At 53.8% G+C, this 20,598-nt stretch overlaps 2 protein-coding genes across 2 annotated transcripts; both read left to right on the forward strand.

The window, feature by feature from the left end:
- Nucleotides 1–3,008: 3,008 nt before the first annotated feature.
- Nucleotides 3,009–5,270, forward strand: LOC102939173 (hemoglobin subunit beta). Its single transcript, XM_007071419.4, has 3 exons — nucleotides 3,009–3,174; nucleotides 3,292–3,514; nucleotides 5,022–5,270. The coding sequence occupies exons 1-3, from the start codon at nucleotides 3,083–3,085 to the stop codon at nucleotides 5,148–5,150; spliced, it is 444 nt and encodes a 147-aa protein (XP_007071481.2). The 5' UTR covers nucleotides 3,009–3,082; the 3' UTR covers nucleotides 5,151–5,270.
- Nucleotides 5,271–8,329: 3,059 nt separating this feature from the next.
- On the forward strand, nucleotides 8,330–10,408 carry LOC102938944 (hemoglobin subunit beta-like). The gene is made up of 3 exons (XM_007071417.3): nucleotides 8,330–8,491; nucleotides 8,615–8,837; nucleotides 10,152–10,408. The coding sequence occupies exons 1-3, from the start codon at nucleotides 8,400–8,402 to the stop codon at nucleotides 10,278–10,280; spliced, it is 444 nt and encodes a 147-aa protein (XP_007071479.2). The 5' UTR covers nucleotides 8,330–8,399; the 3' UTR covers nucleotides 10,281–10,408.
- Nucleotides 10,409–20,598: the final 10,190 nt, after the last annotated feature.

Below are 20,598 nucleotides of genomic sequence, written 5' to 3' on the forward strand. Positions count from 1 at the left end.
ACGTGCAGCCTGGAGTAGCCAGAGGAGGGAGTTGCACAAGTGGGAGAAATCAAGAGTGAAGGAGGAAAGGAGGCAGGAGGGGAAGGGAAAGGCGGGGTGCAAGACCCAGGAGGTGGTTAACCACCAGGGCAGCAAAAGAGGAGGGGGGAAGTGAAGCGAAAGCCAGCGCTGGAGAATGAAGAGGCTGGAACCAGGGGAAGTGAGGAGGGACTGAAGCAGCCGGTGGTGGAGCGGAAAGGACAGCAGAGGCCCCGAAGGAGAAGCGAGTGGGATCGGAGGCAGAGAGCTAAGGGGAATGGAGGAAATTCAGGATCCCGGGGAGTGCCCCATAGGAAGTGTGATGGCAGGCCCTGGGCTGTGACAAAACCGCTCCCAGCATCTCACCGAATTCTTCGATAAATAGAGACTAATTCCTGTGCTGGGGGGATTTTACCACCTCTCTGGGTGGGAGTCCCGAGGTTAAAACCCTCCCGAACAAGCCTAGAAGGTGCCTGAGCCCTTGTGTGACTTTTGCCTTTCCCCGCCTGGGAGGGAGGGCAAAGTCAAGGGGGAAGAGAGAGATTTAAAGGGGGGTGGGGGGGATTTTCTTCCTTCTCCCCTCCAGCTCCCGACTGACTCCTCATCGTCGCCCTGATGGCGTTCACTCCTGTGTGCCAGGCAGCCTGGCGAAAGCTGGCTCCATGTGGTGACCCACGAGTGCCACAAAACCCGCCGCTGGGACCCACCAGAGGAAGACAGCCTGCTACTTTCCAGGCACAGCCCCCCTCAGGGAAATACCGATGGCCAAACCGTCAAATAAAAACCGTCCCCTGCAGTCTGCCTGTCGTCCCTTAGTCTGTATGTGCTGCGGGCCCAAGGGCCCGGGGAGGGGCAGGGACGGGGTGCTTGGACATTTCATAACCAGGAAATGGGGTAGCTCATGGCTTGTTTTCTAAGGGCTGGTGGAAATGAGACTTCCCTGCACTCTGAAAGTCATACATCCAGCAGGGCAGTACCAGGGAGTAGTCAGGCCTGTCACAACTGAACACACACACACAAATACACAAGCACACACAGAGAAATACAGAGAGAGAGAGAGAGAGAGAAATACACACACACAGAAATACACAAGCACACACACAGAGAAATACACTCTCTCACATACACACACAGAAATACACACACACACACAGAAATACACACACACACTCTCTCTCTCTCACACACACACAGAGAAATACACACACACAGAAAATACATACACACAGAGACACACATAGAAATACACACACACACAGGGAGATACATACACAGAGAAATGCACACACACAGAGAATACACACACACACAAAAGTACTCGCACAGAGAGAATACACTCTCTCACACACACACAGAAATACACACACACAGAGAAGTGTACACACACACAGAAGACACTGTCTCTCACACAAACACAGAAATACACACACACAGAGAAATGCACTCTCTCTCTCACACACACACAAATACACACACTCTCTCACACACACACACATACACACAGAGAATACACTCTCTCACACACACAGAAATACACACACAGAGAGAAATACACTCTCTCTCTCTCACACACACACACACAGAGATGTTTTAACGGGACAGCGTATAACACCACACAGGTGTCATGGTGCAAGACGGCTGCTGCTGCTTCTGCAGGTGTGGTGGGGCTGCTCACGTGTGTAAAGTTACTCGCACGCACAAGTGTCGGTGGGAGCAGGCCCCGGGACTGGGATGGGAGCGCTCCTTCTTTTCTGTGTGCACCAGCGCGGCCAGCTTGAGAAAGACATCATTGAACGGTCAATTTACTACTCACGAAAACACCCGGGGGACGTTCACTGCACCCTCCCGTGACGAACGCCCCTTCCCCCTCGCCCCTGCAGATCGCCTGCCTGGTAGCGTAGCGATCACCAGGCCCCAGCCCCCTCTCGATGCTCGCTAGGCCATGGTACGGAGGGGCAGGGGGAGTTTCCGTACCCCTGTGTTGTGCATGCTCTTTTCCGCTCCAGTGCAGACACACGGTAATCAGGTGAAAAGATGGAGGGCCTGGCCCAAAAGCAGGCCCTGAAAGTATCTGCAGTGTTTAAATCAGTGAATCACAATGAAGTCTGTGCTGCTATCTCCCTGGAGAGCCAGGGCCCTGCCTGGGCTGCCCCATAGCCTAACATCTCCTTCGGAGCCTGACCCAAATTGCTGGGCAGCCATTGGCTCCCGCTGGCTCTGGATCAGGCTCACAATTGCTGTGTCTCAGGTGACCCAAGACCCGTGCGTGGGGCTGGATGGAGGTGGAAGCAGACGCCTAGTCCAACACAAGCACGTCTGCCCTGTGCCCCCCGCCCCATCCATGGCTCAGGGCAGCGCGCAAGGGCTTTGTCCTGCTCTACAAAGCTCTTTACCAGTGTGGACGTGGCTACCCAGAGCCGGCCTCACAATGCGTGGCCCCTAGACGACTCCTTTCCAGAGGTCAGACCCATGTCCCAGTGACCAGGCCCCGGGACCAGGGCAGCCCTGGTGCTCTGGTCATCGCCCATACCCTGTCGGGCAGGACGGGGCCCTGGGGCTGGGCAATAAATCATAACTCATCTGACTGGCGACGATACTAATACGAGACCGAGGTGTGCCCAGAGCCGACCGGGTTCAAATCAAGGGGGACAAGCAAACGTTTTCATCCAGCCTTCACCCGGGACTTGTTGCCCAGGGTGAGCCTTCCTTTGAGGGGGTGAGCTGGGTGGGCGCAGTCCTTAGGTCTCAGGCGAGACCTCTGCACCACCCTTTGGAAGCTGGGTATGGGAGCTGCCTGGTCGTAGCCGGGAGAACAGACGGAGGGGGACCTGAGCTCTCCGGCTGCATTAGCCCCGGGCACTTTGCCCTGCAGACCACACCCCAACACACGGTGCCTCCTCCCCCAGGCTGCCCTGGCAGTGTTGGCCCCGGGCCCGGCCAATGGCCGTGTGGGCTAAGATGAGGAGGAGCCGTGGTTAGGGTATAAAAGTCCCCGAAGGGGACTCCAGCTCAGCTACTGGTTCCTCACTCAGCTGACAGGCCGAGCAGATCCACTCTCGTCACCATGAAGACCTGGACAGCCGAAGAGAGGCACTACATTACCGCCACGTGGGACAAGCTCAACGTGGAGGAGATTGGTAGCGAATCCCTGGCCAGGTAGGCCCAGCCCCATGGCATCTGCCCCGCTGCTTCCCGGGCTGGAGAAGCTACTGCTTCTTCAGGGAGGCTGCACTAACTCCGTGTGTGTCTCTGCTTGTGTCTCCCTCTCTCTAGGCTGCTGATCGTCTACCCCTGGACCCAGAAGTTTTTCGAGGATTTCGGGAACCTCTCCACCTCCAGCGCCATCCTCCACAACACCAGGGTCCATGATCATGGCAAGAAGGTGCTGAACTCCTTTGGGTCTGCCGTGAAGAACATGGACCATATCAAGGAAAGCTTCGCTGAGCTGAGCAAGCTGCACTGCGACAGGCTGCATGTGGATCCCGAGAACTTCAAGGTGAGTCCGGCTCCGGGCTGACCCCTCTTCCCAGCCCCCTGCTCATCCCCAGAGCATGGCCAGCAGGAGCAACTGTGGCCATCCTTGGTTCTGGGGCAGTCACTTGCAGGCAAACTCCCAGGAGAGCAGGGTCAAAGGTGGCCTCCCAGGTAGTGGCATCAGGAGCGCCATACCACCCATGGAAGTGATACCAGGCTTGGATGATCAGGGTCTTCACCAGTGAGGGCTCAAGGGGAAATTCTGAATTGTCTCAGGTTCAGGGATCCCTGTGACAAATCTGCCGATGCCATCTGTGGGAGAGGGCTAAACGTGAGAGGCATTCAGATTGGGAGGGAAAGTTCTGAGTGGGGAAAGCGTAGAGAGGTGGGCAACAGGCAAGGGGATGCGCCCGTGGGAGTGCTTCTCCTACAGGCAGGAGGTTCACGCGCGTTGGGGGAGTGGCAGCAAAAGCCTCAAGGGACAGGGTGAGGAAACCACGAGGCAGGCAGGAGAGAGACGAGGAGGGCACGGAGCCATGGTATGGGAGGGGGAAGAAGTCAAAGTGTGGTAACGGGTTCCGGGTGCAGGCAGGTGACTGAGGAAGAGGAGGAGTGGAGGCAGGAGGGGAAGGGGAAGGCAGAGAGGGATGGGGAGGAGGTGGGTAAAGTGAGGGCAGCCAGGAGGAAGCAGAAGGAAAAGTGAAAGCAGCTATGGGAGCAGGAGGAGGTCTGAGCCAGGGGGTGTCAGGAAAGAGACCGTCAGCCTGGAGGAGCCAGAAGGACAGTGTATGAGTCAGAAACAGGAGAGACGCAGGAGGAAAGAAGAATGGGATTTGGGGAAGAGACAACCCAGGCATGCCGGTGAGTGCCAGGAGCTTTCTGGGGTGAAATGCATTTCTGGGCAACTCTCTGGTAGCACAAATTCCCACCTCCCTGAATCCTGATATTGCAGTTACTGGGGGCTGCTGTTTGGATTTGTGCTCTGGGCCGGATGCGGAAAGGGAGCATCCTGGCTCGGCAGGTGTCCCAAGGCTAAGAACCTCATAGAGCATTTTGGAAGGCACCAAGTGCCCAGTTTCATGTCATTGTGCAGAGACACGCAGGCTCCTCTGAGCAAGGAAGGGCAGTGAGAAATTCCACTGGCTGAAACACCCGAGCGCCAAAGTCCCCCTGGGGTTTGTAAACCCAGTGAAAGAGGCTGGTCTGGGCTGGGGTGAGGCTGGCATGATGCAATGGAGGCTCAGGCCAACAATCCATATTCTCTATATAGGGCCTCCAAGAGTGCCCTAGAGCTACAGAACCAGGTTGCTGGTTAATGTTCTTTAATGGGCTCTCCTGGGGAGGGAGGTAAGCGAGTTTATATTATAGAGTGGAAAGGAGCACAGTCTCCAGATAGATTTATGAACTCCCAGAATAGTTCGAGGACTCCACAAGGCAAATATCCCCTGCACCTGCCCTGAGATCTGCAAAGAGAGAGGTGGGAGTTGGAGCGGTGCTGACCTGGGGGTATTTTCTTCCTTCTCCTCCAGCTCCTGGGCAGTATCCTCATCATTGTCCTGGCCATGCACTTCGGGAAGGAGTGCACTCCCGCCTGGCAGGCCGCCTGGCAAAAGCTGGTCAGTGCGGTGGCCCATGCTCTGACCCTCGAGTACCACTGAATCATCTGGAGGGACCCACCAGCGGGAGGTCTCCAGATACCTCCCAGGCTCCTATGCACCCATGGGAATCCCCTTCTGGGAGTGACAGGCTGTAACAACCAAATAAAAACCTTCTGCTGAGTCCCTGTGTCCATGTGTACGTGGGTGGGGTGGGGGCTAGGGGCAGCGAGAACCGGGGGGTGCTTGTAGGTTTCCTAGAGTGACAATAGGTCAGTGCCTTCACTGGTTTGTCTTTCTTCGCTTCTAAGGGCCAGGGCCCTGTGCTCTGAAAACCAGCCTCACAAATCAACAGGGCCAGGGGACCTCCAGGCCTGCCACAAGTAAGCGCACTAAGAGAGAGCGTCTCACACACACACACGCTCCACTAAGGAGCAACTTGGATGAGCAGTTGTGTAAGCTGCTCTAAGCAGAAAGCCCACAGTGCCTGGGACCCCCTGGGGTATTTCAGTGCACTATTTATTTATTGCCTTTCTAGCAGCAGGAACAAATAAGAACTACACCCCCCCGCCCCGTCCCCAAAGGGAAGGTTTTTATCAGCCCATGCCCTCTGCTGGCATGCTGCTTCTGAGCAGTTTGCTGACTCACACCCGCTCAGTCCAGGCATGGGTGGGGGCAGTTTTTAGATAAATGGTTTAAAGGGAGCTATCAAGACCTGGCCAGACTTGGTTCAGTACATCCCTTGCCAACACCCTTTGGCCATTGCGTGGCCTCCTGGGGCCTGATCCTGCCACTGTTATGCGTATGAGTAACTTGATGCCCGGGAGTAGCTGCCATCGGTTTCCAGGAGCCCCCTCGCCCCCCCGCCCCTTTGTGTGTGAAGTTAATCACATATATAAGCGTTCGCAGGACGGGACCCGTAGGTTGTAAATAAATGCAAATTAATGCACATTGGAAAACATAATCCCCACTATAAATATACAATGGTGGGGTCCAAATTAGCTGTTACCACTCAAGAAAGAGATCTTGGTGCTGTGGATAGTTCCCTGAAAACATCCACTCAGTGTGTAACAACAGTCAAAAAAGCAAACAGAATTTTAGAACCATGAGGGAAGGGATAGATAATAAGACACAAAATATCATATTACCTCTGTATAAATCCATGGGATGTCAACATCTTGAATTCTGCGTGCCGATGTGGTCGCCCCATTTAAAAAAAGATGTATTGGAACTGGAAAAGGTTCAGAAAAGAGCAAAAAAAAAAAAATGATTCGGGGTATGGAACGGTTTCCATATGAGGAGAGACTAATAAGACTTGGACTGTTCAGCCTGGAAAAGAGACGACTAAGGGGGGGATATGAGAGACATCTATGAAATCATGATGGATGTGGAGAAAGTAGATAAGGAAGTGTTATTTACCCCTTCTCAGGACACAAGAACTAGGGGTCACCCAATGAAATGAATAGGCTGCACGTTTAAAACACAAAAGGAAGTATTTCTTCACACAACGCACAGTCAACCTGTGGAACTCCTTGCCAGAGGAAGTTGTGAAGGCCAAGACTATAACAGGGTTCAAAAAAGAACTAGATAAATTCATGGCGGATAGGTCCATCAATGGCTATTAGCCAGGATGGGCTGGGATGGTGTCCCTAGCCTCTGTTTGCCAGCAGCTGGGCATGAGCAACAGGGGATGGATCACTTGATGATTCCCTGTTCTGTTCACTCCCTCTGGAGCACCTGCCATTGGCCACTGTGGGAAGACAGGACACTGGGCTGGATGGACCTTTTGCTGACTCAGTCTGGCCAGTCTTATGTTCTTATGTAACCTGGCCTGAGCGGGACAGCACTTTCCTTCCTGGCTGCACAGGGCCTGCTGCTTTCATGTGAATAGCCATCAGAGTAACAGAGACATTCTTTACTGTCCAGGAGAACAGGAAACAATAGAGGAAAGTGGTATCCCATAGCAGCAACATGCAATGGATACTTCCCCCCGTCCCCCGCCAGCCTCCTTCACACTACCGAAAGTAGGAGACACTTACGCCTGCCCTCCCCGCCCCCCCACGCCAAACACAGTAAATAGACTAAGGGGTGTTTGCCACTCGCCAGCCCCCTACGGCAGTAGAGGCTATCGAGTTCCCCGACTTCCCCAGTAGGGGGCAGTCAGTACATCCTCCGCGCCGCGCCCTCCAGACTTCATGCCGGGAACGACAGCGGGCACTGAGCAGGCGATATAAGCAAAGGCAAATGTCTCCCCAGAGGCCATGCGCTGGGAACAGAGTGGCCGGGGCTGGGGGACTCCTGGTGCGAAGAGATCAGGATGAACCCCAGGCTGACTGGGCTTATGGTCACGGGGTACGACATACCTTTCCAAGACAGCCTTTGTCCCGAATCAATGCTCCCCAGAATCACACTCCAGTGCCCGAGGCAACCCAGCTTGTGCGATGGACTTTTGTGGGCTTCTGAATTTCGAGCAGGCTGGTGAGAGAGCCAGATTGAGGGACAGGCCCCGGTAGACGGCGGCTTGGGTAGCTGACGGGCTGCCACGTGGCAGAAGGGGTGAGCCGGCCCTATGGCCTGTTGGTTGGTCGTTTTAAACAGCGGGCAGAGCGTGTGTGTATGGGGGAGCTTTCTATCCACTCTGAGTGGAGCTGGGGACAGGGGGAAATTCCCCGCTGCAGAGAGCAGCAGTGCTAGACCTCAGTGCCTGCTTATGCCCCTTTCAGAGGGCTTAGAGAGCCCATGTGCTGATCCCCAGGGCTGGGCGTGGAGAGAGGATGCCTGGTAAAGTGTTCCCCAAGGGTCCGAGGGGAATTGTCATCCCCGCCCCCCACGACTTGTGTAAATGATTATTGCAGGAGAGCTGGTTTTCTGCTTGCTTTGGGGTTCTTTTGAAACAGGCTGAATCTGAGGAGCTCTGCCCCCAGCCCCTGGGGCATTTGGCACCGGACACAGGCCCAGCCCAGCCCAGTTCTGAAGGGCTAAGTGGAACTGGACTAGTACCTATCCCTCGGGCCAGCTCCCTGCTGGGGTCACAGACCCCCTTCGAGAGGGGTGGGATGCTGGTATAGAGAGCGGGGGCTAGCACTGAGCCCTGCCCTCATCTTGCCCTGGGGCCCCCTCCTCGGAGATCACACCCTGCCCAGGCCATCCCTCCCCAGCCCGCGCAGACCCCACCCCAGGGCTGACCAATGGCCGTGTCCACAGAGAGGGGGAGGAGCGGAGGCCGGAGGATAAAGGCCCCGCTGGGGGTCTGCCCCTCAGCTACAGGTTCCTCCCTCAGCTGCATCTGCAAAGGACCCCTCGCTCCTCACCATGGTGCACTGGACAGCCGAAGAGAAGCAGCTCATTACCGGCCTGTGGGGCAAGGTCAACGTGGCCGAATGTGGTGGCGAAGCCCTGGCCAGGTAGGCCCAGCCCCACGGCATCTGCCCCGCTGTCTCCCGGGCTGGCGAAGCTGCTGCTTCTGCTTCTGCAGGGAGGCTGCAGTAACCCTGCGTCTGTCTCTGCTCCTGTCTCCCTCTCTCTAGGCTGCTGATCGTCTACCCCTGGACCCAGAGGTTTTTCTCTTCCTTCGGGAACCTCTCCAGCCCCACCGCCATCGTGGGCAACCCCAAGGTCCGTGAGCACGGCAAGAAGGTGCTGACCTCCTTTGGGGACGCTGTGAAGAACCTGGACAACATCAAGGCCACCTATGCCAAGCTGAGCGAGCTGCATTGTGACAGGCTACACGTGGACCCCGAGAACTTCAGGGTGAGTCGGGCTCCGGGCTGACCCCTCTGCCCAGCCCCCTAGGGACACAGGTACGGCCTTTTCCCTTCGGGACAGGGAGGCGTCGCTTTGGGGGAAGCTCCGGGACAGCGGGCGCTTAGACGCAGTGAGTAAATAATACTGCAGAGAGTTGCCAGCCTGCCATGAATGGGGTCTCCCCCGAAGAGGGGGAGTTTGCAGTGTCCCATGGTCAGTAATCATGCAGTGAAGGGGTGGGGTATTTGGGGTGGGCAAGGCCTGGTGCCGAGGGGAGCAGAGGTTTAGGGGGAGCAGCAGTGGGGTGGGACTCTGGTGGGAGAGGGGATCCTTTGAGGAAGGCAGGGATTGCCACAGCATGAAGGGCTCTCCTCCACCCCCACTTCCTCCCACCCTGTGTACGCCGGAGCAGATCTCTGCTTAGTCCCAGCTGCTCACAGCTGGCAGAGTGAGCCAGGCAGCCTGGCGGGGAAATGGCCATTTCGGGTTCTTTTTCATGTTAACTTGGTCCAAAATTTGCCAGGTTTCCATAAAAAAAACCCCCAAACCAGATTGTTTGTTTGTTAAAAATGGACCGTTTTCAGTTTGGGCCTTTGAAAATCTTTGAAAAACAAAACAAAACAGAAAGATTTTTCAGCCAACCCAGGTTTTTTACCCCTCCAGAAATGTCTGGCTCGTCCACTGACAAAAAACCTTTGGGTGGCATTTTTTGGGACCGGCGCCAGGAAGTGGCACCAGAACGGATCCCCATAACCGCACTGCAGACGGGGCCAGCTGGGTCAGCCAGTGAAGCGGGCGGCTGAGGGAGGAGGGTCTATGGGAGAGAGTCATTGAAGCAGGGGAAACCGGGGTGGGTGTAGAGAACCAGGGGAGAAAGGCAGGTGTGGGGTGGTGGATAGCAGGTGAACTAGGGCAGGTGGGGTTGGGGGATGCAAAGAAGCAAGGGGTGGAATGAGGCATGTGAAGGGAACACACGGCTTTGGAGGGGACCCCCCCTGGGGCTCACGTGGGACTTAGATACAGTGACCAGCCCTTGTTGGGGCCCTCTGCACGAGGAAGGTGGGGATCAGGGACAGGAAAAGGACTACTGAAAACAATGCTCGCAGTCTATATGCCCTAGAGAGGGCCCCCGGCTGGGCCAGAAAGTGTCTGACGGGCTCTTGTACCCCTAAGCCATGGCCTGGGCTGCCCTTGGTGTGTTTGAAAAGAGACAAGAGACGAGCAGAAACGATGGAGCAAAAGGTTGGAAAGGGGGTTGGGAACCCCGGCAAACAGGTGTGCGGAGGTTCAAGGGGGTATTTTCCTCCTTCTCCCCTGCAGCTCCTGGGTGACATCCTCATCATCATCCTGGCTGCCCACTTCGGGAAGGAGTTCACCCCTGCCTGCCAGGCTACCTGGCAGAAGCTGGTCGGCGTGGTGGCCCACGCCCTGGGCCACCAGTACCACTGAGCCTTCAGCAGGGACCCGCGGGACGGAGAGAGCTTGCATCGCTCCAGGCCCCTCTGCACCCTTGGAAATGCCGCCCGGGGGCCGGCAGGCTGTGACAGTCAAATAAAAGCCTTACATTGCAGCCTTCACCAGTGTGTCTGCGTCTCTGTGTGAGCTGGGAAGGCCAGGGGCGGGGGGGGGACACAGGAGGTCTGGGGGTAGCTGCTGGTGCCTGCTGAGTGGTTAGCTTCTTGTTTTCTAAGGTTTGGTGCAGCCAGAATTCGCTGCCCCCTGAAAATAATCCTCGAGGCCCCACAGCACCAGGGGGAGCACCCAGGTCTGCGCAAACCGAGCCCCGCCAACCCCCTCCCTCCGTGCCAAAACACGGCAGCTCCTTAGGACAGGCCGGCAAAGGGCCTGGCTGATGCTGCAAATCAACAGGCCTGACAAAGAAACAACCCCAGTTCTCCTTCGCCCTGGGGGTTCATCAACACATCAATAGGGATGTGGTTACTTTACAGCTGAATTGCAAGGAAAGCCAGCCCAGGCCAGCAGTTCAAGTGATGCACACTAAAAACCCAGCCAAAGGGTTCTCAGCTGCTCCCCCGCCCCTCAAACTAAGTCACCCCAATACCTGTCGGATGGGCGTCCGGCACCCCTTTGAATCCAGACCCAGGGGCAGCGGGCACCCTCCTCCCCACCCCAGAGGCAGTTAGCACCTCCCCCTCTCCAGGTCCATTTGCTCCCCAGCCGTCCTGAGGGGCGGTCACCTCCCCCACTACCCTCAGTCAGGCTAACCCCCTACAAATCATGTAGGACCCAGGACAGCCTCCAGCCCACAGGTGACCTCCGCTGTGTGGTGTGTGTCATGCATCCAAACCAGGGAATTTTGCAGGGGCCAGGCAGGCTGGGGTCTACCACAGGCACTTCCTTCTCTGGGACACTGGGGCCAGGTTTTATTTTCTCTCTCCTCCATTGTTTTAGAGTGTTTAGGATTTTTCTTTGAAAAATGACCTTGCAAAACTGCCTAGCGTGTGGACATAACAAAGCCTCTAAGGGGCCAGCAGCTGCAGGCCACGGTACCTGCCGGGCAGGGAGAGGGGGTCAGATGGACAGCCCGCGGGGATGGGGAGAAGGCCAAGCCTTGGCTGCGTCTGGTGGTCTGGCTAGCGCTGGAGGGTGGCCGGGCTGTTAGCAGGTGGCCCTTGCTGTCTGCACCGAGGGGAGGGAGCTGCTGTGAATGGCACCGGTCCCCCTTATTCTTAGCCCACACACTGCCGGCTGCTGCCTGACCCCCGGGCTCTGCTCCCAGGGCAGGGGCGCTGAGTCAAGCAGGGCCGGGGTGGGTAGGCTAGCCTGCTCCTCTCCTGCTCAGATGAGGACGTGGGGCTTTGGATGTGGGCAGCTCCATCCCCTGGGGCAGCCTGGAGGGCATTTGCAGCTGCTTTCCCCCAGCTACCCTTTGCTCCAGCCCCTCAGGCATGGCAGAGGGGCTGGCGGAGTGCCAGGCTATCCAGTCCCACCAGGACCTGGCTGGAAGCAGGGGGGCTCTCCCCTCAAGAACAGAAGAGGAAAAAAATCCCTCGGTGCAGCCTTCTTTCCTAACTCTCTGTTCGCTTTTGTGGCTGCCGTTGCACACTGAGTGGATGTTTGCAGAGAGCTAGCCACAATGACTCCCAGATCTCTCTCTTGAGTGGGAACAGCTCCATCGTTTTATGTGTGTAGTTGAGATTATGCTTCCCAATGTGCATTACTTTGCATTTCAGCTGCCATTTTGTCACCCAGTTTTGTGAGATCCCTTTGTAACTCTTCGCAGTCTACTTTGGATTTAAGTAGCCTGAGTAATTTTCTATTCTCTGCACATTTTTCCCCCTTACTGTTTACCCCTTTTTCCAGATCATTTGTTGAATAGGACTAGTCCCAGTACAGACCCTTGGGGGACACCACTCTTCACCTCCCTCCACCATGAAAACTGACCGTTTACTCCTACCTTTTGTCTCCTATCTTTTAACCAGTTACTGATGCACAAAATGACCTTCTCTCTTATCCCATCACAGCTTACTTTGCTTAAGAGCTTTTCGTGAGGGACCCTATCAAAGGCTTTCTGAAAGTCTAAGTACGCTGGATCCCCCTTGCCCTGGTGGTTGTTGACCCCCTCAAAGCATTCTAGTAGATTGGTGAGGCATGATTTCCCTTTACGAAAGGAGGAGGAAGAGGGCAAGAGTGGCAGGAGGGAGGGTGGGAAGCTGAGTGGGTGGCAGGCAGAGAGTGTGGGGAGAGTGTGGGGGGGGGGTGCTGGCACTTTCTGGGGGGACCCTGGGGGACCTGGGGTAGGGGACTTGAGGGAGTCCGGGGCCTGTACTGAGCCCACCCCACATTCTGTCCCTGTCACCTCCCCTACTCCCGTTCCTCCTGGCTGCTCCTGCCCCGCCCAGGCCCAGCAGGGACGCAGTGAGTGGGGAGGCCGCAGCCACCGCGTTGGCTCCCAACCAGACGGAGCGCAGGAGCAGGGCCCTGGGAGGGCTGAGGGTCCCCGCTGGGCTGGGGGGGAGGCGTGGTGGGGTTGCCTGGTGACAGTGACCCACAAGACCCCAGAGTCTCGGAGCCCTGTGTCTTCAGAGTGTGGGGGCCCAGCCCCAGCGTCACAGCTGCTGGCCGAGGGGCTGGCGAGATCCACGGCGGGCCCAGGGAGCTGCTGGCTGGTTTGCTTGTCGCCCGCCTGGGCCTGGCGGTGTAGATTGTCCTCATGCACAGCCGGCACGAACGCGGCAATTGATCCCGCCCAAGAATTCAGCCCAGTGCTCAGCAGCGTCGGCAAACCCGGGGGAGCAAAGCCAAGCCAGGAGGCCATTTCTGCAAACGGCATCACCCAGCAGGCTCCTCCCCGCTCTGTCCCACACTAAGCACGTCATCCCGAAAGCCTCTGTCACCCCCTTCTGCCTTGCTCCCCTTCGATTCCTCTGCCTTTGGGCAAAGCCATGGTAAAGGCAAACCGGCTCCCTCCTCTCGAGGGGGGCTGAGTGGGGACAGGGAGGGACGAGGGGCGTGTGGGCCTAGCTGTTGCCTCCTGAATTTTCAGGGACGTCTCTGTCCTGTGTCCAAAGAACCAGGGGTGGGTTTAGTGCTGGCAACAGGCCTCTTGGGCCCTGGGGAGGGTGGCAAAAGGGTCCTGCCATGGAGCACCACACTGGCCTCTCCCTCAGGAAAGGAGAAGAGTCCCAAACAAACAGAGGCTTCCCATTCTGGGCAACGGTCAATGCCTGAGGCTCCCAGCTCTGGGCCATAGCCAGCAGCGGTCAGGGGGCCAGTGGCCCTCTTGGCAAGTGAAAAGGACGTCACAGGCCAGCTGGGCAAATCCCCCACAAGGGCAGCCGAATCTGAGACTCTCAGGCTATGTGCATTTTTTCTCCAATTTTTAAGCCGATTCAGTTTTACAGTAACAATCCGTCAGAGGATCTCAGATCTCACCCCTCCCCTGCCCGCAAGGTAGATAAGCAGTATATTCCTAACTTACAGCTGGAGAAACTGGGCACAGAGCGATTAAGTGACTTTGCCAAGGCCACAAAGGAAATCTGTGGCAGAGCCAAGCAAAGACGGCAGATTTCCTGCCTCCTTGTTCTCTGACAGCTAGACACTGCTCCTGCCACCCTGCTGGTCTCATGCGCTTGGCGGAAGGACACAACCCCGTTGTGCCGGGTGCCGTATAGACAGAGTGAACAACAGACGCCCGCAGTCACAGCGTTTACACCCTTACGCTATGGCAGGACGCCAGAGAAGGGGGGAAGGAACAAATGAGGGAATAATTGCAAGGTAGCTGCACTGAGAACAGAGGGTTTCATAGGCTGGCTGTGTGCAGCTGCAGGTGTTGAGCGCCAGGAGGGGCTGTTTGCTAATGGAGGGAACTCAGCAGCTCAGCCGCAATAGTCTCCGCTCACCCTCCGCCTCGTCATCACAGAATGGATGCGCTGTGAGCACGGAGGAAGAGTGAACGCTGACCCCCAATCTACATTCCCTGGCCTGAAACACTGGCCCGTTCTGGTGGTGCTATGCCACAGAATCAGCATGGCGCACAGTAAATGGATTCAAAACTGGCTAACTGATAGATCTCCAGATGTAGTGGTGAAAGGGGACTCGTCGACTAGTGGGGTGTTTCTAATAGGGTCCCTCGAACAACAGACAGTCCTTGCTGAGAAAGCCTGCAGACAACACCAGGCAGACGAGTGGGGAAGGCCTGTGGCTGGCTCCTTGCCCAAACTGGCTTGGCTGAGAGAGATGGTGCCCCTCACCCCGGCCTAACCCCATCCCACCGCATCGGCAGCCCTGCTTGCCTTAGCATCAGGGACTCACAGACTTTGTGTCCAGAAGGGGCCATCGTGATCATCTAGTCGGACCTCCTGCACATCACAGGCCACAGAGCCTCCCCATCCTCTCCTGTGAGAGACCCCTGACCTCTGGCTGAGTCACTGACGTCCTCACATCTTGACTTAAAGACTTCAAGTTACAGAGACTCCACCGGCAACACTAGTGTAAACTTTTGTGTCATCTGCACGTTTTATTAGCACGCACCCACTTTCTGTGCCAAGGTCATGAATGAAAATGTTAAATGAGATTGACCGCAAGACCGATCCCTGATGAACTCTGCTAGTAACCTCCCTCCGGCCTAACAGTTCACCTTTCAGTGTGACCCGTTGTAGTCTTCCTTTAGCCAGTTCCCTACCCGCCTTTCCACTCTCATATTAATCCCCATCTTCTCCAGTTTAACTAATAAATTCCTTGTGGAACTGTATCAAATGCCTTACTGACATCCTGGTAGCTTACATCGACTGCATTTCCTTTGCCTAGAAATGTACGAATTTGTGTAAATCAGCCAGTGATTTAGGCAGAGATGGTTTAACTGTTCATCCCAAGTAACACTGGTTCTAAGTGTAGCTGTTAGGGGGCTTATTCCTTCACCCACTCACTTCCCTGGTCCTTCTCGCATGAACAGAGAGCAACAATACCCGAAGTCCAAAGGTGCAAACAATTCGATGTTTATTGGGGTGAACTTCCAGCAAGCATGATTCCAGTTTCCTTCCTTAGTATCCTCCTTCCCAGCTCTGACACCACAGAGCCTTACACCTGTGTCCCTGTTCCCATTCCTGTCCTTAGCAAAACATGATTCCAATTTCCTTACTCCCATTCCCTGTTCCCATCTCCCCCTTTAGCAAAACATGGTTCCAATTTCCTTACCCCCATTCCCTGTTCCCATCTCTCACCCACAGCCACCCCCTCCCACCCACGCCCCCTCCTCTACTTCCTGATTGACTGCAGACTATATAGTAAAACTTGAGTTCTGCTTAGCTATACCTTAACCAATCATTTTCCTGAAATTTAACTAACCAATCCTAACATATTATAACATGATTATGTAACCAATTATATCCCACCACCTTAATTAGTTTACACCCAGCAAAATTAATTATACAGCAGACAGGAACAATCACAGAACCAGACAGAGATTATACAGACAAACAATAGCAAAGTGGGAACTCTAATGACAAAACAATACAGAAGTGAGGATTTCACATCCCAGTATTGATAAGTGAGTTCGTGCCAGACAGGATGCTGTTTCCTTTGACATTTTCTAGGCACTTCCCTTTCTCTGGAGGTGACAGGCATTATCAGGACAGGATTGTATTCCTAACAGCCCAATAGCACTTTCTTTCAATGTGTCTAGTTTGGAATGTGAGGAGGTGACTGTTCACTTCCTAGCTTACGGCTGCCTCTGCTGCTTAGCCAAAGGCCTTAGCCTAAGCACAGGGCCTCAGACTGTCACAGTAAGAAAAGGCCCTTACAGCAGCAGACAGTGATTTTGATTCTCTTTGTACCTCTAGAACTAGCCAAGTGATAAGAATACACCTAAATTCTTAGAGTATAGGCCTTTACAGACAGGCCTGAATATCTATATCCTAACAGTAGCCCTATCCCCAGACGTTCCCAGGCAGGCCCTGGCAGATAGATCCCATCTGTGTCTGACCACCTTCTTGTTATTACACCCCAGGAGTTTGTTTGTGGTCTCTGCCGAAAGCTAAGCACTAGCTCAGTGCCATCCTCAGAGCGAGATGTTTGCATGTGAAATAGTTCCAGCTCTGTGTAACGTGTGATATTTTGTTCCCAATCTGTTGACAGTTCAATTTATCACAGGGCTAACTCCTTCCGCACAGGGGACAATGGACATCCCTGGAGCGAGCATTTTGCTTACTGTGTGGAGCAGGTGGAGCCTTGGGCATTTACACAGACAAAGGAACCCCAGAAGAGCTCTCTGAAGAGCTGGCCTTCTGGGGTGCAGACAATAGTCCGTAGTGGTATAGAAAGGCACAAGATGGAATCGATTACAGAGAAGGGCTCTGGGGGTGGGTCCCGGCTCTTTGAACGGGGCAAGCACCACAAGGATGGTGAGCAATCCCTTATCAGACAGGAAAGTCCCTTGTTAATTAGCACAGGCCATAGATTGTGTCGTGTTTTCTCATATTTACAAACCCTTTGACTTGCTTTTATTTGAATTGTTCTTCCAAGCACCGTTAAATAAACTTCAGTTTGGTTTTACTATAAACCCATTGAAATGCCTTGGGCTCCATAGCGTGCTGGACTGAGGGGAACCCCGGGGACGGGGGAGCCCTGCTTCCTCAGAGGCAGAGGAGTGGGGTACCTGGTGGGTGCCCAGAAGACAAAGCACTGGGCAGCCAAGAGGAGCAAGGTGGGGTGTGTCAGTTGAGAGCTTGCGGAGAGAAACAGTGGGGCTCGAGGAACCTAGCACAGAGCGTCTGTGCTTCCAGCAGCAGTGAGATGTGGGAGAGTTCCCCTGGTGGGCACAGACAAGATTTAGATAATGGTATATAAAGTTTGTGGACGATACCAAGCGGGAGGGGTTGCAAGTGCTTTGGAGGAGAGGAGAATAATTCAAAATGATCTGGACAAACTGGAGAAATGGTCTGAAGGGTCTGAATGGGGGGAGGGACGACTGAGAAGGGACATGATAACAGTTTTCAAGTACATAAAAACAGGTTTCACAGACCTAAAAGTGGCAATTCTTCAACACAAAAACTTCAGAAAGAGACTCCAACCAGAGACTGCTGAATTGGAATTAATTGGCAAACTGGATACAATTAACTTAGGCTTGAATAGAGACTGGGAGTGGATGGGTCATTACAGAAAGTAAAACTATTTCCCCATGTTTATTCCCCCCCCCCCCCCCCCCCCCCCCCCCCGCCCCCAACCCCACTGTTCCTCAGACCTTCTTGTCAACTGCCGGAAACGGCCCACCTTGATTATCACTACAAAAAGTCGTCCCCTGCCCCCCCCCCCGCCCCTCCTGCTGGTAATAGCTCACCTTAAGTGATCACTCTGTTACAGTGTGTATGGTAACACCCATTGTTTCATGTTCTTCTGTCTATATAAATCTCCCCACTGTATTTTCCACGGAATGCATCCGATGAAGTGAGCTGTAGCTCACGAAAGCTTATGCTCAAATAAATGTGTTAGTCTCTAAGGTGCCACATGTCCTCCTGTTCTTTTTGCAAGTACATAAAAGATTGTTACAAGGAGGAGGGAGAAAAAATGTTCTTCTTAACCTCTGAGGACAGGACAAGAAGCAATGGGCTTAAACTGCAGCAAGGGCAGTTTAGGTTGGACATAAGGAAACAGTTCCTAACTGTCAGGGTGGTGAAGCACTGGAATAAATTGCCCAGGAAGGTTGTGGAATCTCTATCACTGGAGATTTTTAAGAGCAGGTTGGACAAACACCTGGGATGTCAGGGATGGTCTAGATAATGCTTAGTCCTGCCATGAGTGCATGGGACTGGACTAGAAGACCTCTGGAGGTCCCTTCCAGTCCTAGGAGTCTATGGTTCCTAGGACCCGTTCCCCTGTAAGCCTGTGCTAACCACTCACCTCAGACACCTCAGTTCACCCTGAAAAGTGTCACAATGAGACTCCTAGACTAAGCAGACTAAGCAATTGCTGAGGCCCCGAGCACCTCAAGGGGCCCCCTATTCACTTTGTATTGTGTGTTGTGTGTAGTGGGGGCCCCCAAAATATTCTTGCTTAGGGACCCGGTGGGCTAGCATCACTTCTGCATCTTTATTTAAACATTGTCAGTGATGGAGAATCCACCACGACCCTTGGTAAATTGTTCCTGTGGTTAATTCCCCGTGGTTAATACGCTAAGAAGATTCCCCTCACCGTTAAAAAAATCATACTTTTTCCAGTCTGAATTTGTGTAGCTTCAACTTCCAGCTCTTGGATTATGTTAGACCTTGATCTGCTAGTGTGAAGAGCCCATTATGAAAGACTTGTTGCCCATGTAGGCATTTACAGACTATGATTAAGTCACCCCTTAACCTTCTCAGTTGTAAGATATCTGAAAAGTGCCACTTTTAACAAATGCCTGGTGGTTGTCCAAATTATTGCCAATAACAAACAGTGAGACCCTCGTGGGGGAAGACTGGAGGACTAAGAGTCAGGAATTCTGGTTTCTATTCCTTCTGCTACATAGGTTCCCAAAGTGACCTTGAGCAATTAGCTTTGTCACTTTCTGCCTCGGTTTCCCCATCTGTAAAATTGAGAGGTGCCGTGAAACTTAATTTACTGGGGTTTGCAACACATTTGGAAGTTGTGGGATGATGGGATGGATTGCACACTCAGCAAGTTTGCAGATGACACTAAGCTTGGGGGAGATGTAGATACGCGGGAGGGTCGGGATAGCATCCAGAGTGACCTAGACAAATTGGAGGATGGGGCCAAAAGAAATCTGATGAGGTTCAACGAGGACAAGTGCAGAGTCCTGCACGTAGCACGGAAGAATCCCATGCACTGCTACAGGCTGGGGATCGACTGGCTAAGCAGCAGTTCTGCAGAAAAGGACCTGGGGATTACATTGTACGAGAAGCTGGATATGAGTCAGCAGTCTGCCCTTGTTGACAAGAAGGCTAACGGCATATTGGGCTGCATTAGTAGGAGCATTGCCAGCAGATTGAGGGAAGTGATTATTCCCCTCTATTCAGCACTGGTGAGGCCACACCTGGAGTATTGCATCCAGTTTTGTTCCCCCCACTACAGAAAGGATGTGGACAAATTGAAGAGTGTCCAGCAGAGGGCACCAGAAATGATTAGGGGACTGGGGCACGTGACTTATGAGGAGAGGCTGAGGGAACTGGGCTTATTTAGTCTGCGGAAGAGAAGAATGAGGGGGGATTTGATAGCAGCCTTCAGCTACCTGAAGGGGGGTTCCAAAGAGGATGGATCTAGACTGTTCTCAGTGGTGGCAGATGACACAACAAGGAGCAATGGTCTCAAGTTGCAGTGGGGGAGGTCTAGGTTGGATATTAGGAAACACTATTTCACTAGGAGGGTGGTGAAGCACTGGAATGGGTCACCTAGGGAGGTGATGGAATCTCCTTCCTTAGAGGTTTTTAAGGCCCGGCTTGACAAAGCCCTGGCTGGGATGATTTAGTTGGTGCTGGTCCTGCTTTGAGCAGGGGGCTGGACGAGATGACCTCCTGAGGTCTCTTCCAACCCCAATCTTCTATGATTCTGTGATTCTTCTATGATTCTATGATTATTTGTCTACAACAAACTCTTTGTAAAATCGTTACGGGCCTTTAGAGAATGACCCGTCCTCTGAGTGTCAGAGACAGGAAATATTGGCTTCCTGGAGCAGGAGCACGATGAAGTCTGCTTTGTGCCTAGCTCCACAGCCTCATGTACTAGACGCCCGGGAGGATGTCTGACCATTCTCAATGGTAAGCACATACATGTTTATTCTCCTGGCAGTGATCCCCTCATCTCAATGGATGTATCATGGGCCTCTCCAGCAGGGAATGAACCCCTTAAAATTCTTGCTGATGTTGAATTGATTAAATTGCACAGGCATTAAAGAGATTCTCACTAGGTCTTCACAGTCCCTAGGTGGAGGGACCATCCAGGTTTTAATATAGGATAATATATAGAGCTACTGCCGGTTCCAGTCTGCACACTCTCCAGAAACATCGGAACAGAGTTATCTTTGCTGTGCAAGAGAGCACCTCCTAAATACAGTCTCCATGACGTCCTCAGCTGCAGTGCTAGGGCTATTATAGAGTAATGCCCGTATATATCCCTTGTGACAGGGTGGGGCTAGATGGCTATAGGAGAGTAATAGAAGGCAGATATATTAGCCCCAAGCTAAGTAGGTCCCTTTTCCCTGGGTAAGGTAACAGGGAAGGTTCCAGAACAATCAGGAACCTTCTGGAGACAATTAAGACAGGCTGATTAGAACACCTACAGCTAATCAAGAAGCTGCTAGAATTAATTAAGGCAGGCT

This window comes from Chelonia mydas, chromosome 1, assembly GCF_015237465.2.
Source record: "Chelonia mydas isolate rCheMyd1 chromosome 1, rCheMyd1.pri.v2, whole genome shotgun sequence".
Lineage (NCBI taxonomy): Eukaryota > Metazoa > Chordata > Testudines > Cheloniidae > Chelonia > Chelonia mydas.

What these genes read in the sequence shown, in the direction of transcription:
- LOC102939173 (XM_007071419.4), top strand. Translation starts at nt 3,083, where the DNA reads ATGAAGACCTGGACAGCCGAAGAGAGGCACTACATTACCGCCACGTGG. An exon ending in GGTAGCGAATCCCTGGCCAG is followed by an intron (nt 3,175 to 3,291) that starts GTAGGCCCAGCC and finishes CCCTCTCTCTAG; the next exon opens with GCTGCTGATCGTCTACCCCT. An exon ending in TGGATCCCGAGAACTTCAAG is followed by an intron (nt 3,515 to 5,021) that starts GTGAGTCCGGCT and finishes CTTCTCCTCCAG; the next exon opens with CTCCTGGGCAGTATCCTCAT.
- LOC102938944 (XM_007071417.3), top strand. Translation starts at nt 8,400, where the DNA reads ATGGTGCACTGGACAGCCGAAGAGAAGCAGCTCATTACCGGCCTGTGG. An exon ending in GGTGGCGAAGCCCTGGCCAG is followed by an intron (nt 8,492 to 8,614) that starts GTAGGCCCAGCC and finishes CCCTCTCTCTAG; the next exon opens with GCTGCTGATCGTCTACCCCT. An exon ending in TGGACCCCGAGAACTTCAGG is followed by an intron (nt 8,838 to 10,151) that starts GTGAGTCGGGCT and finishes TCTCCCCTGCAG; the next exon opens with CTCCTGGGTGACATCCTCAT.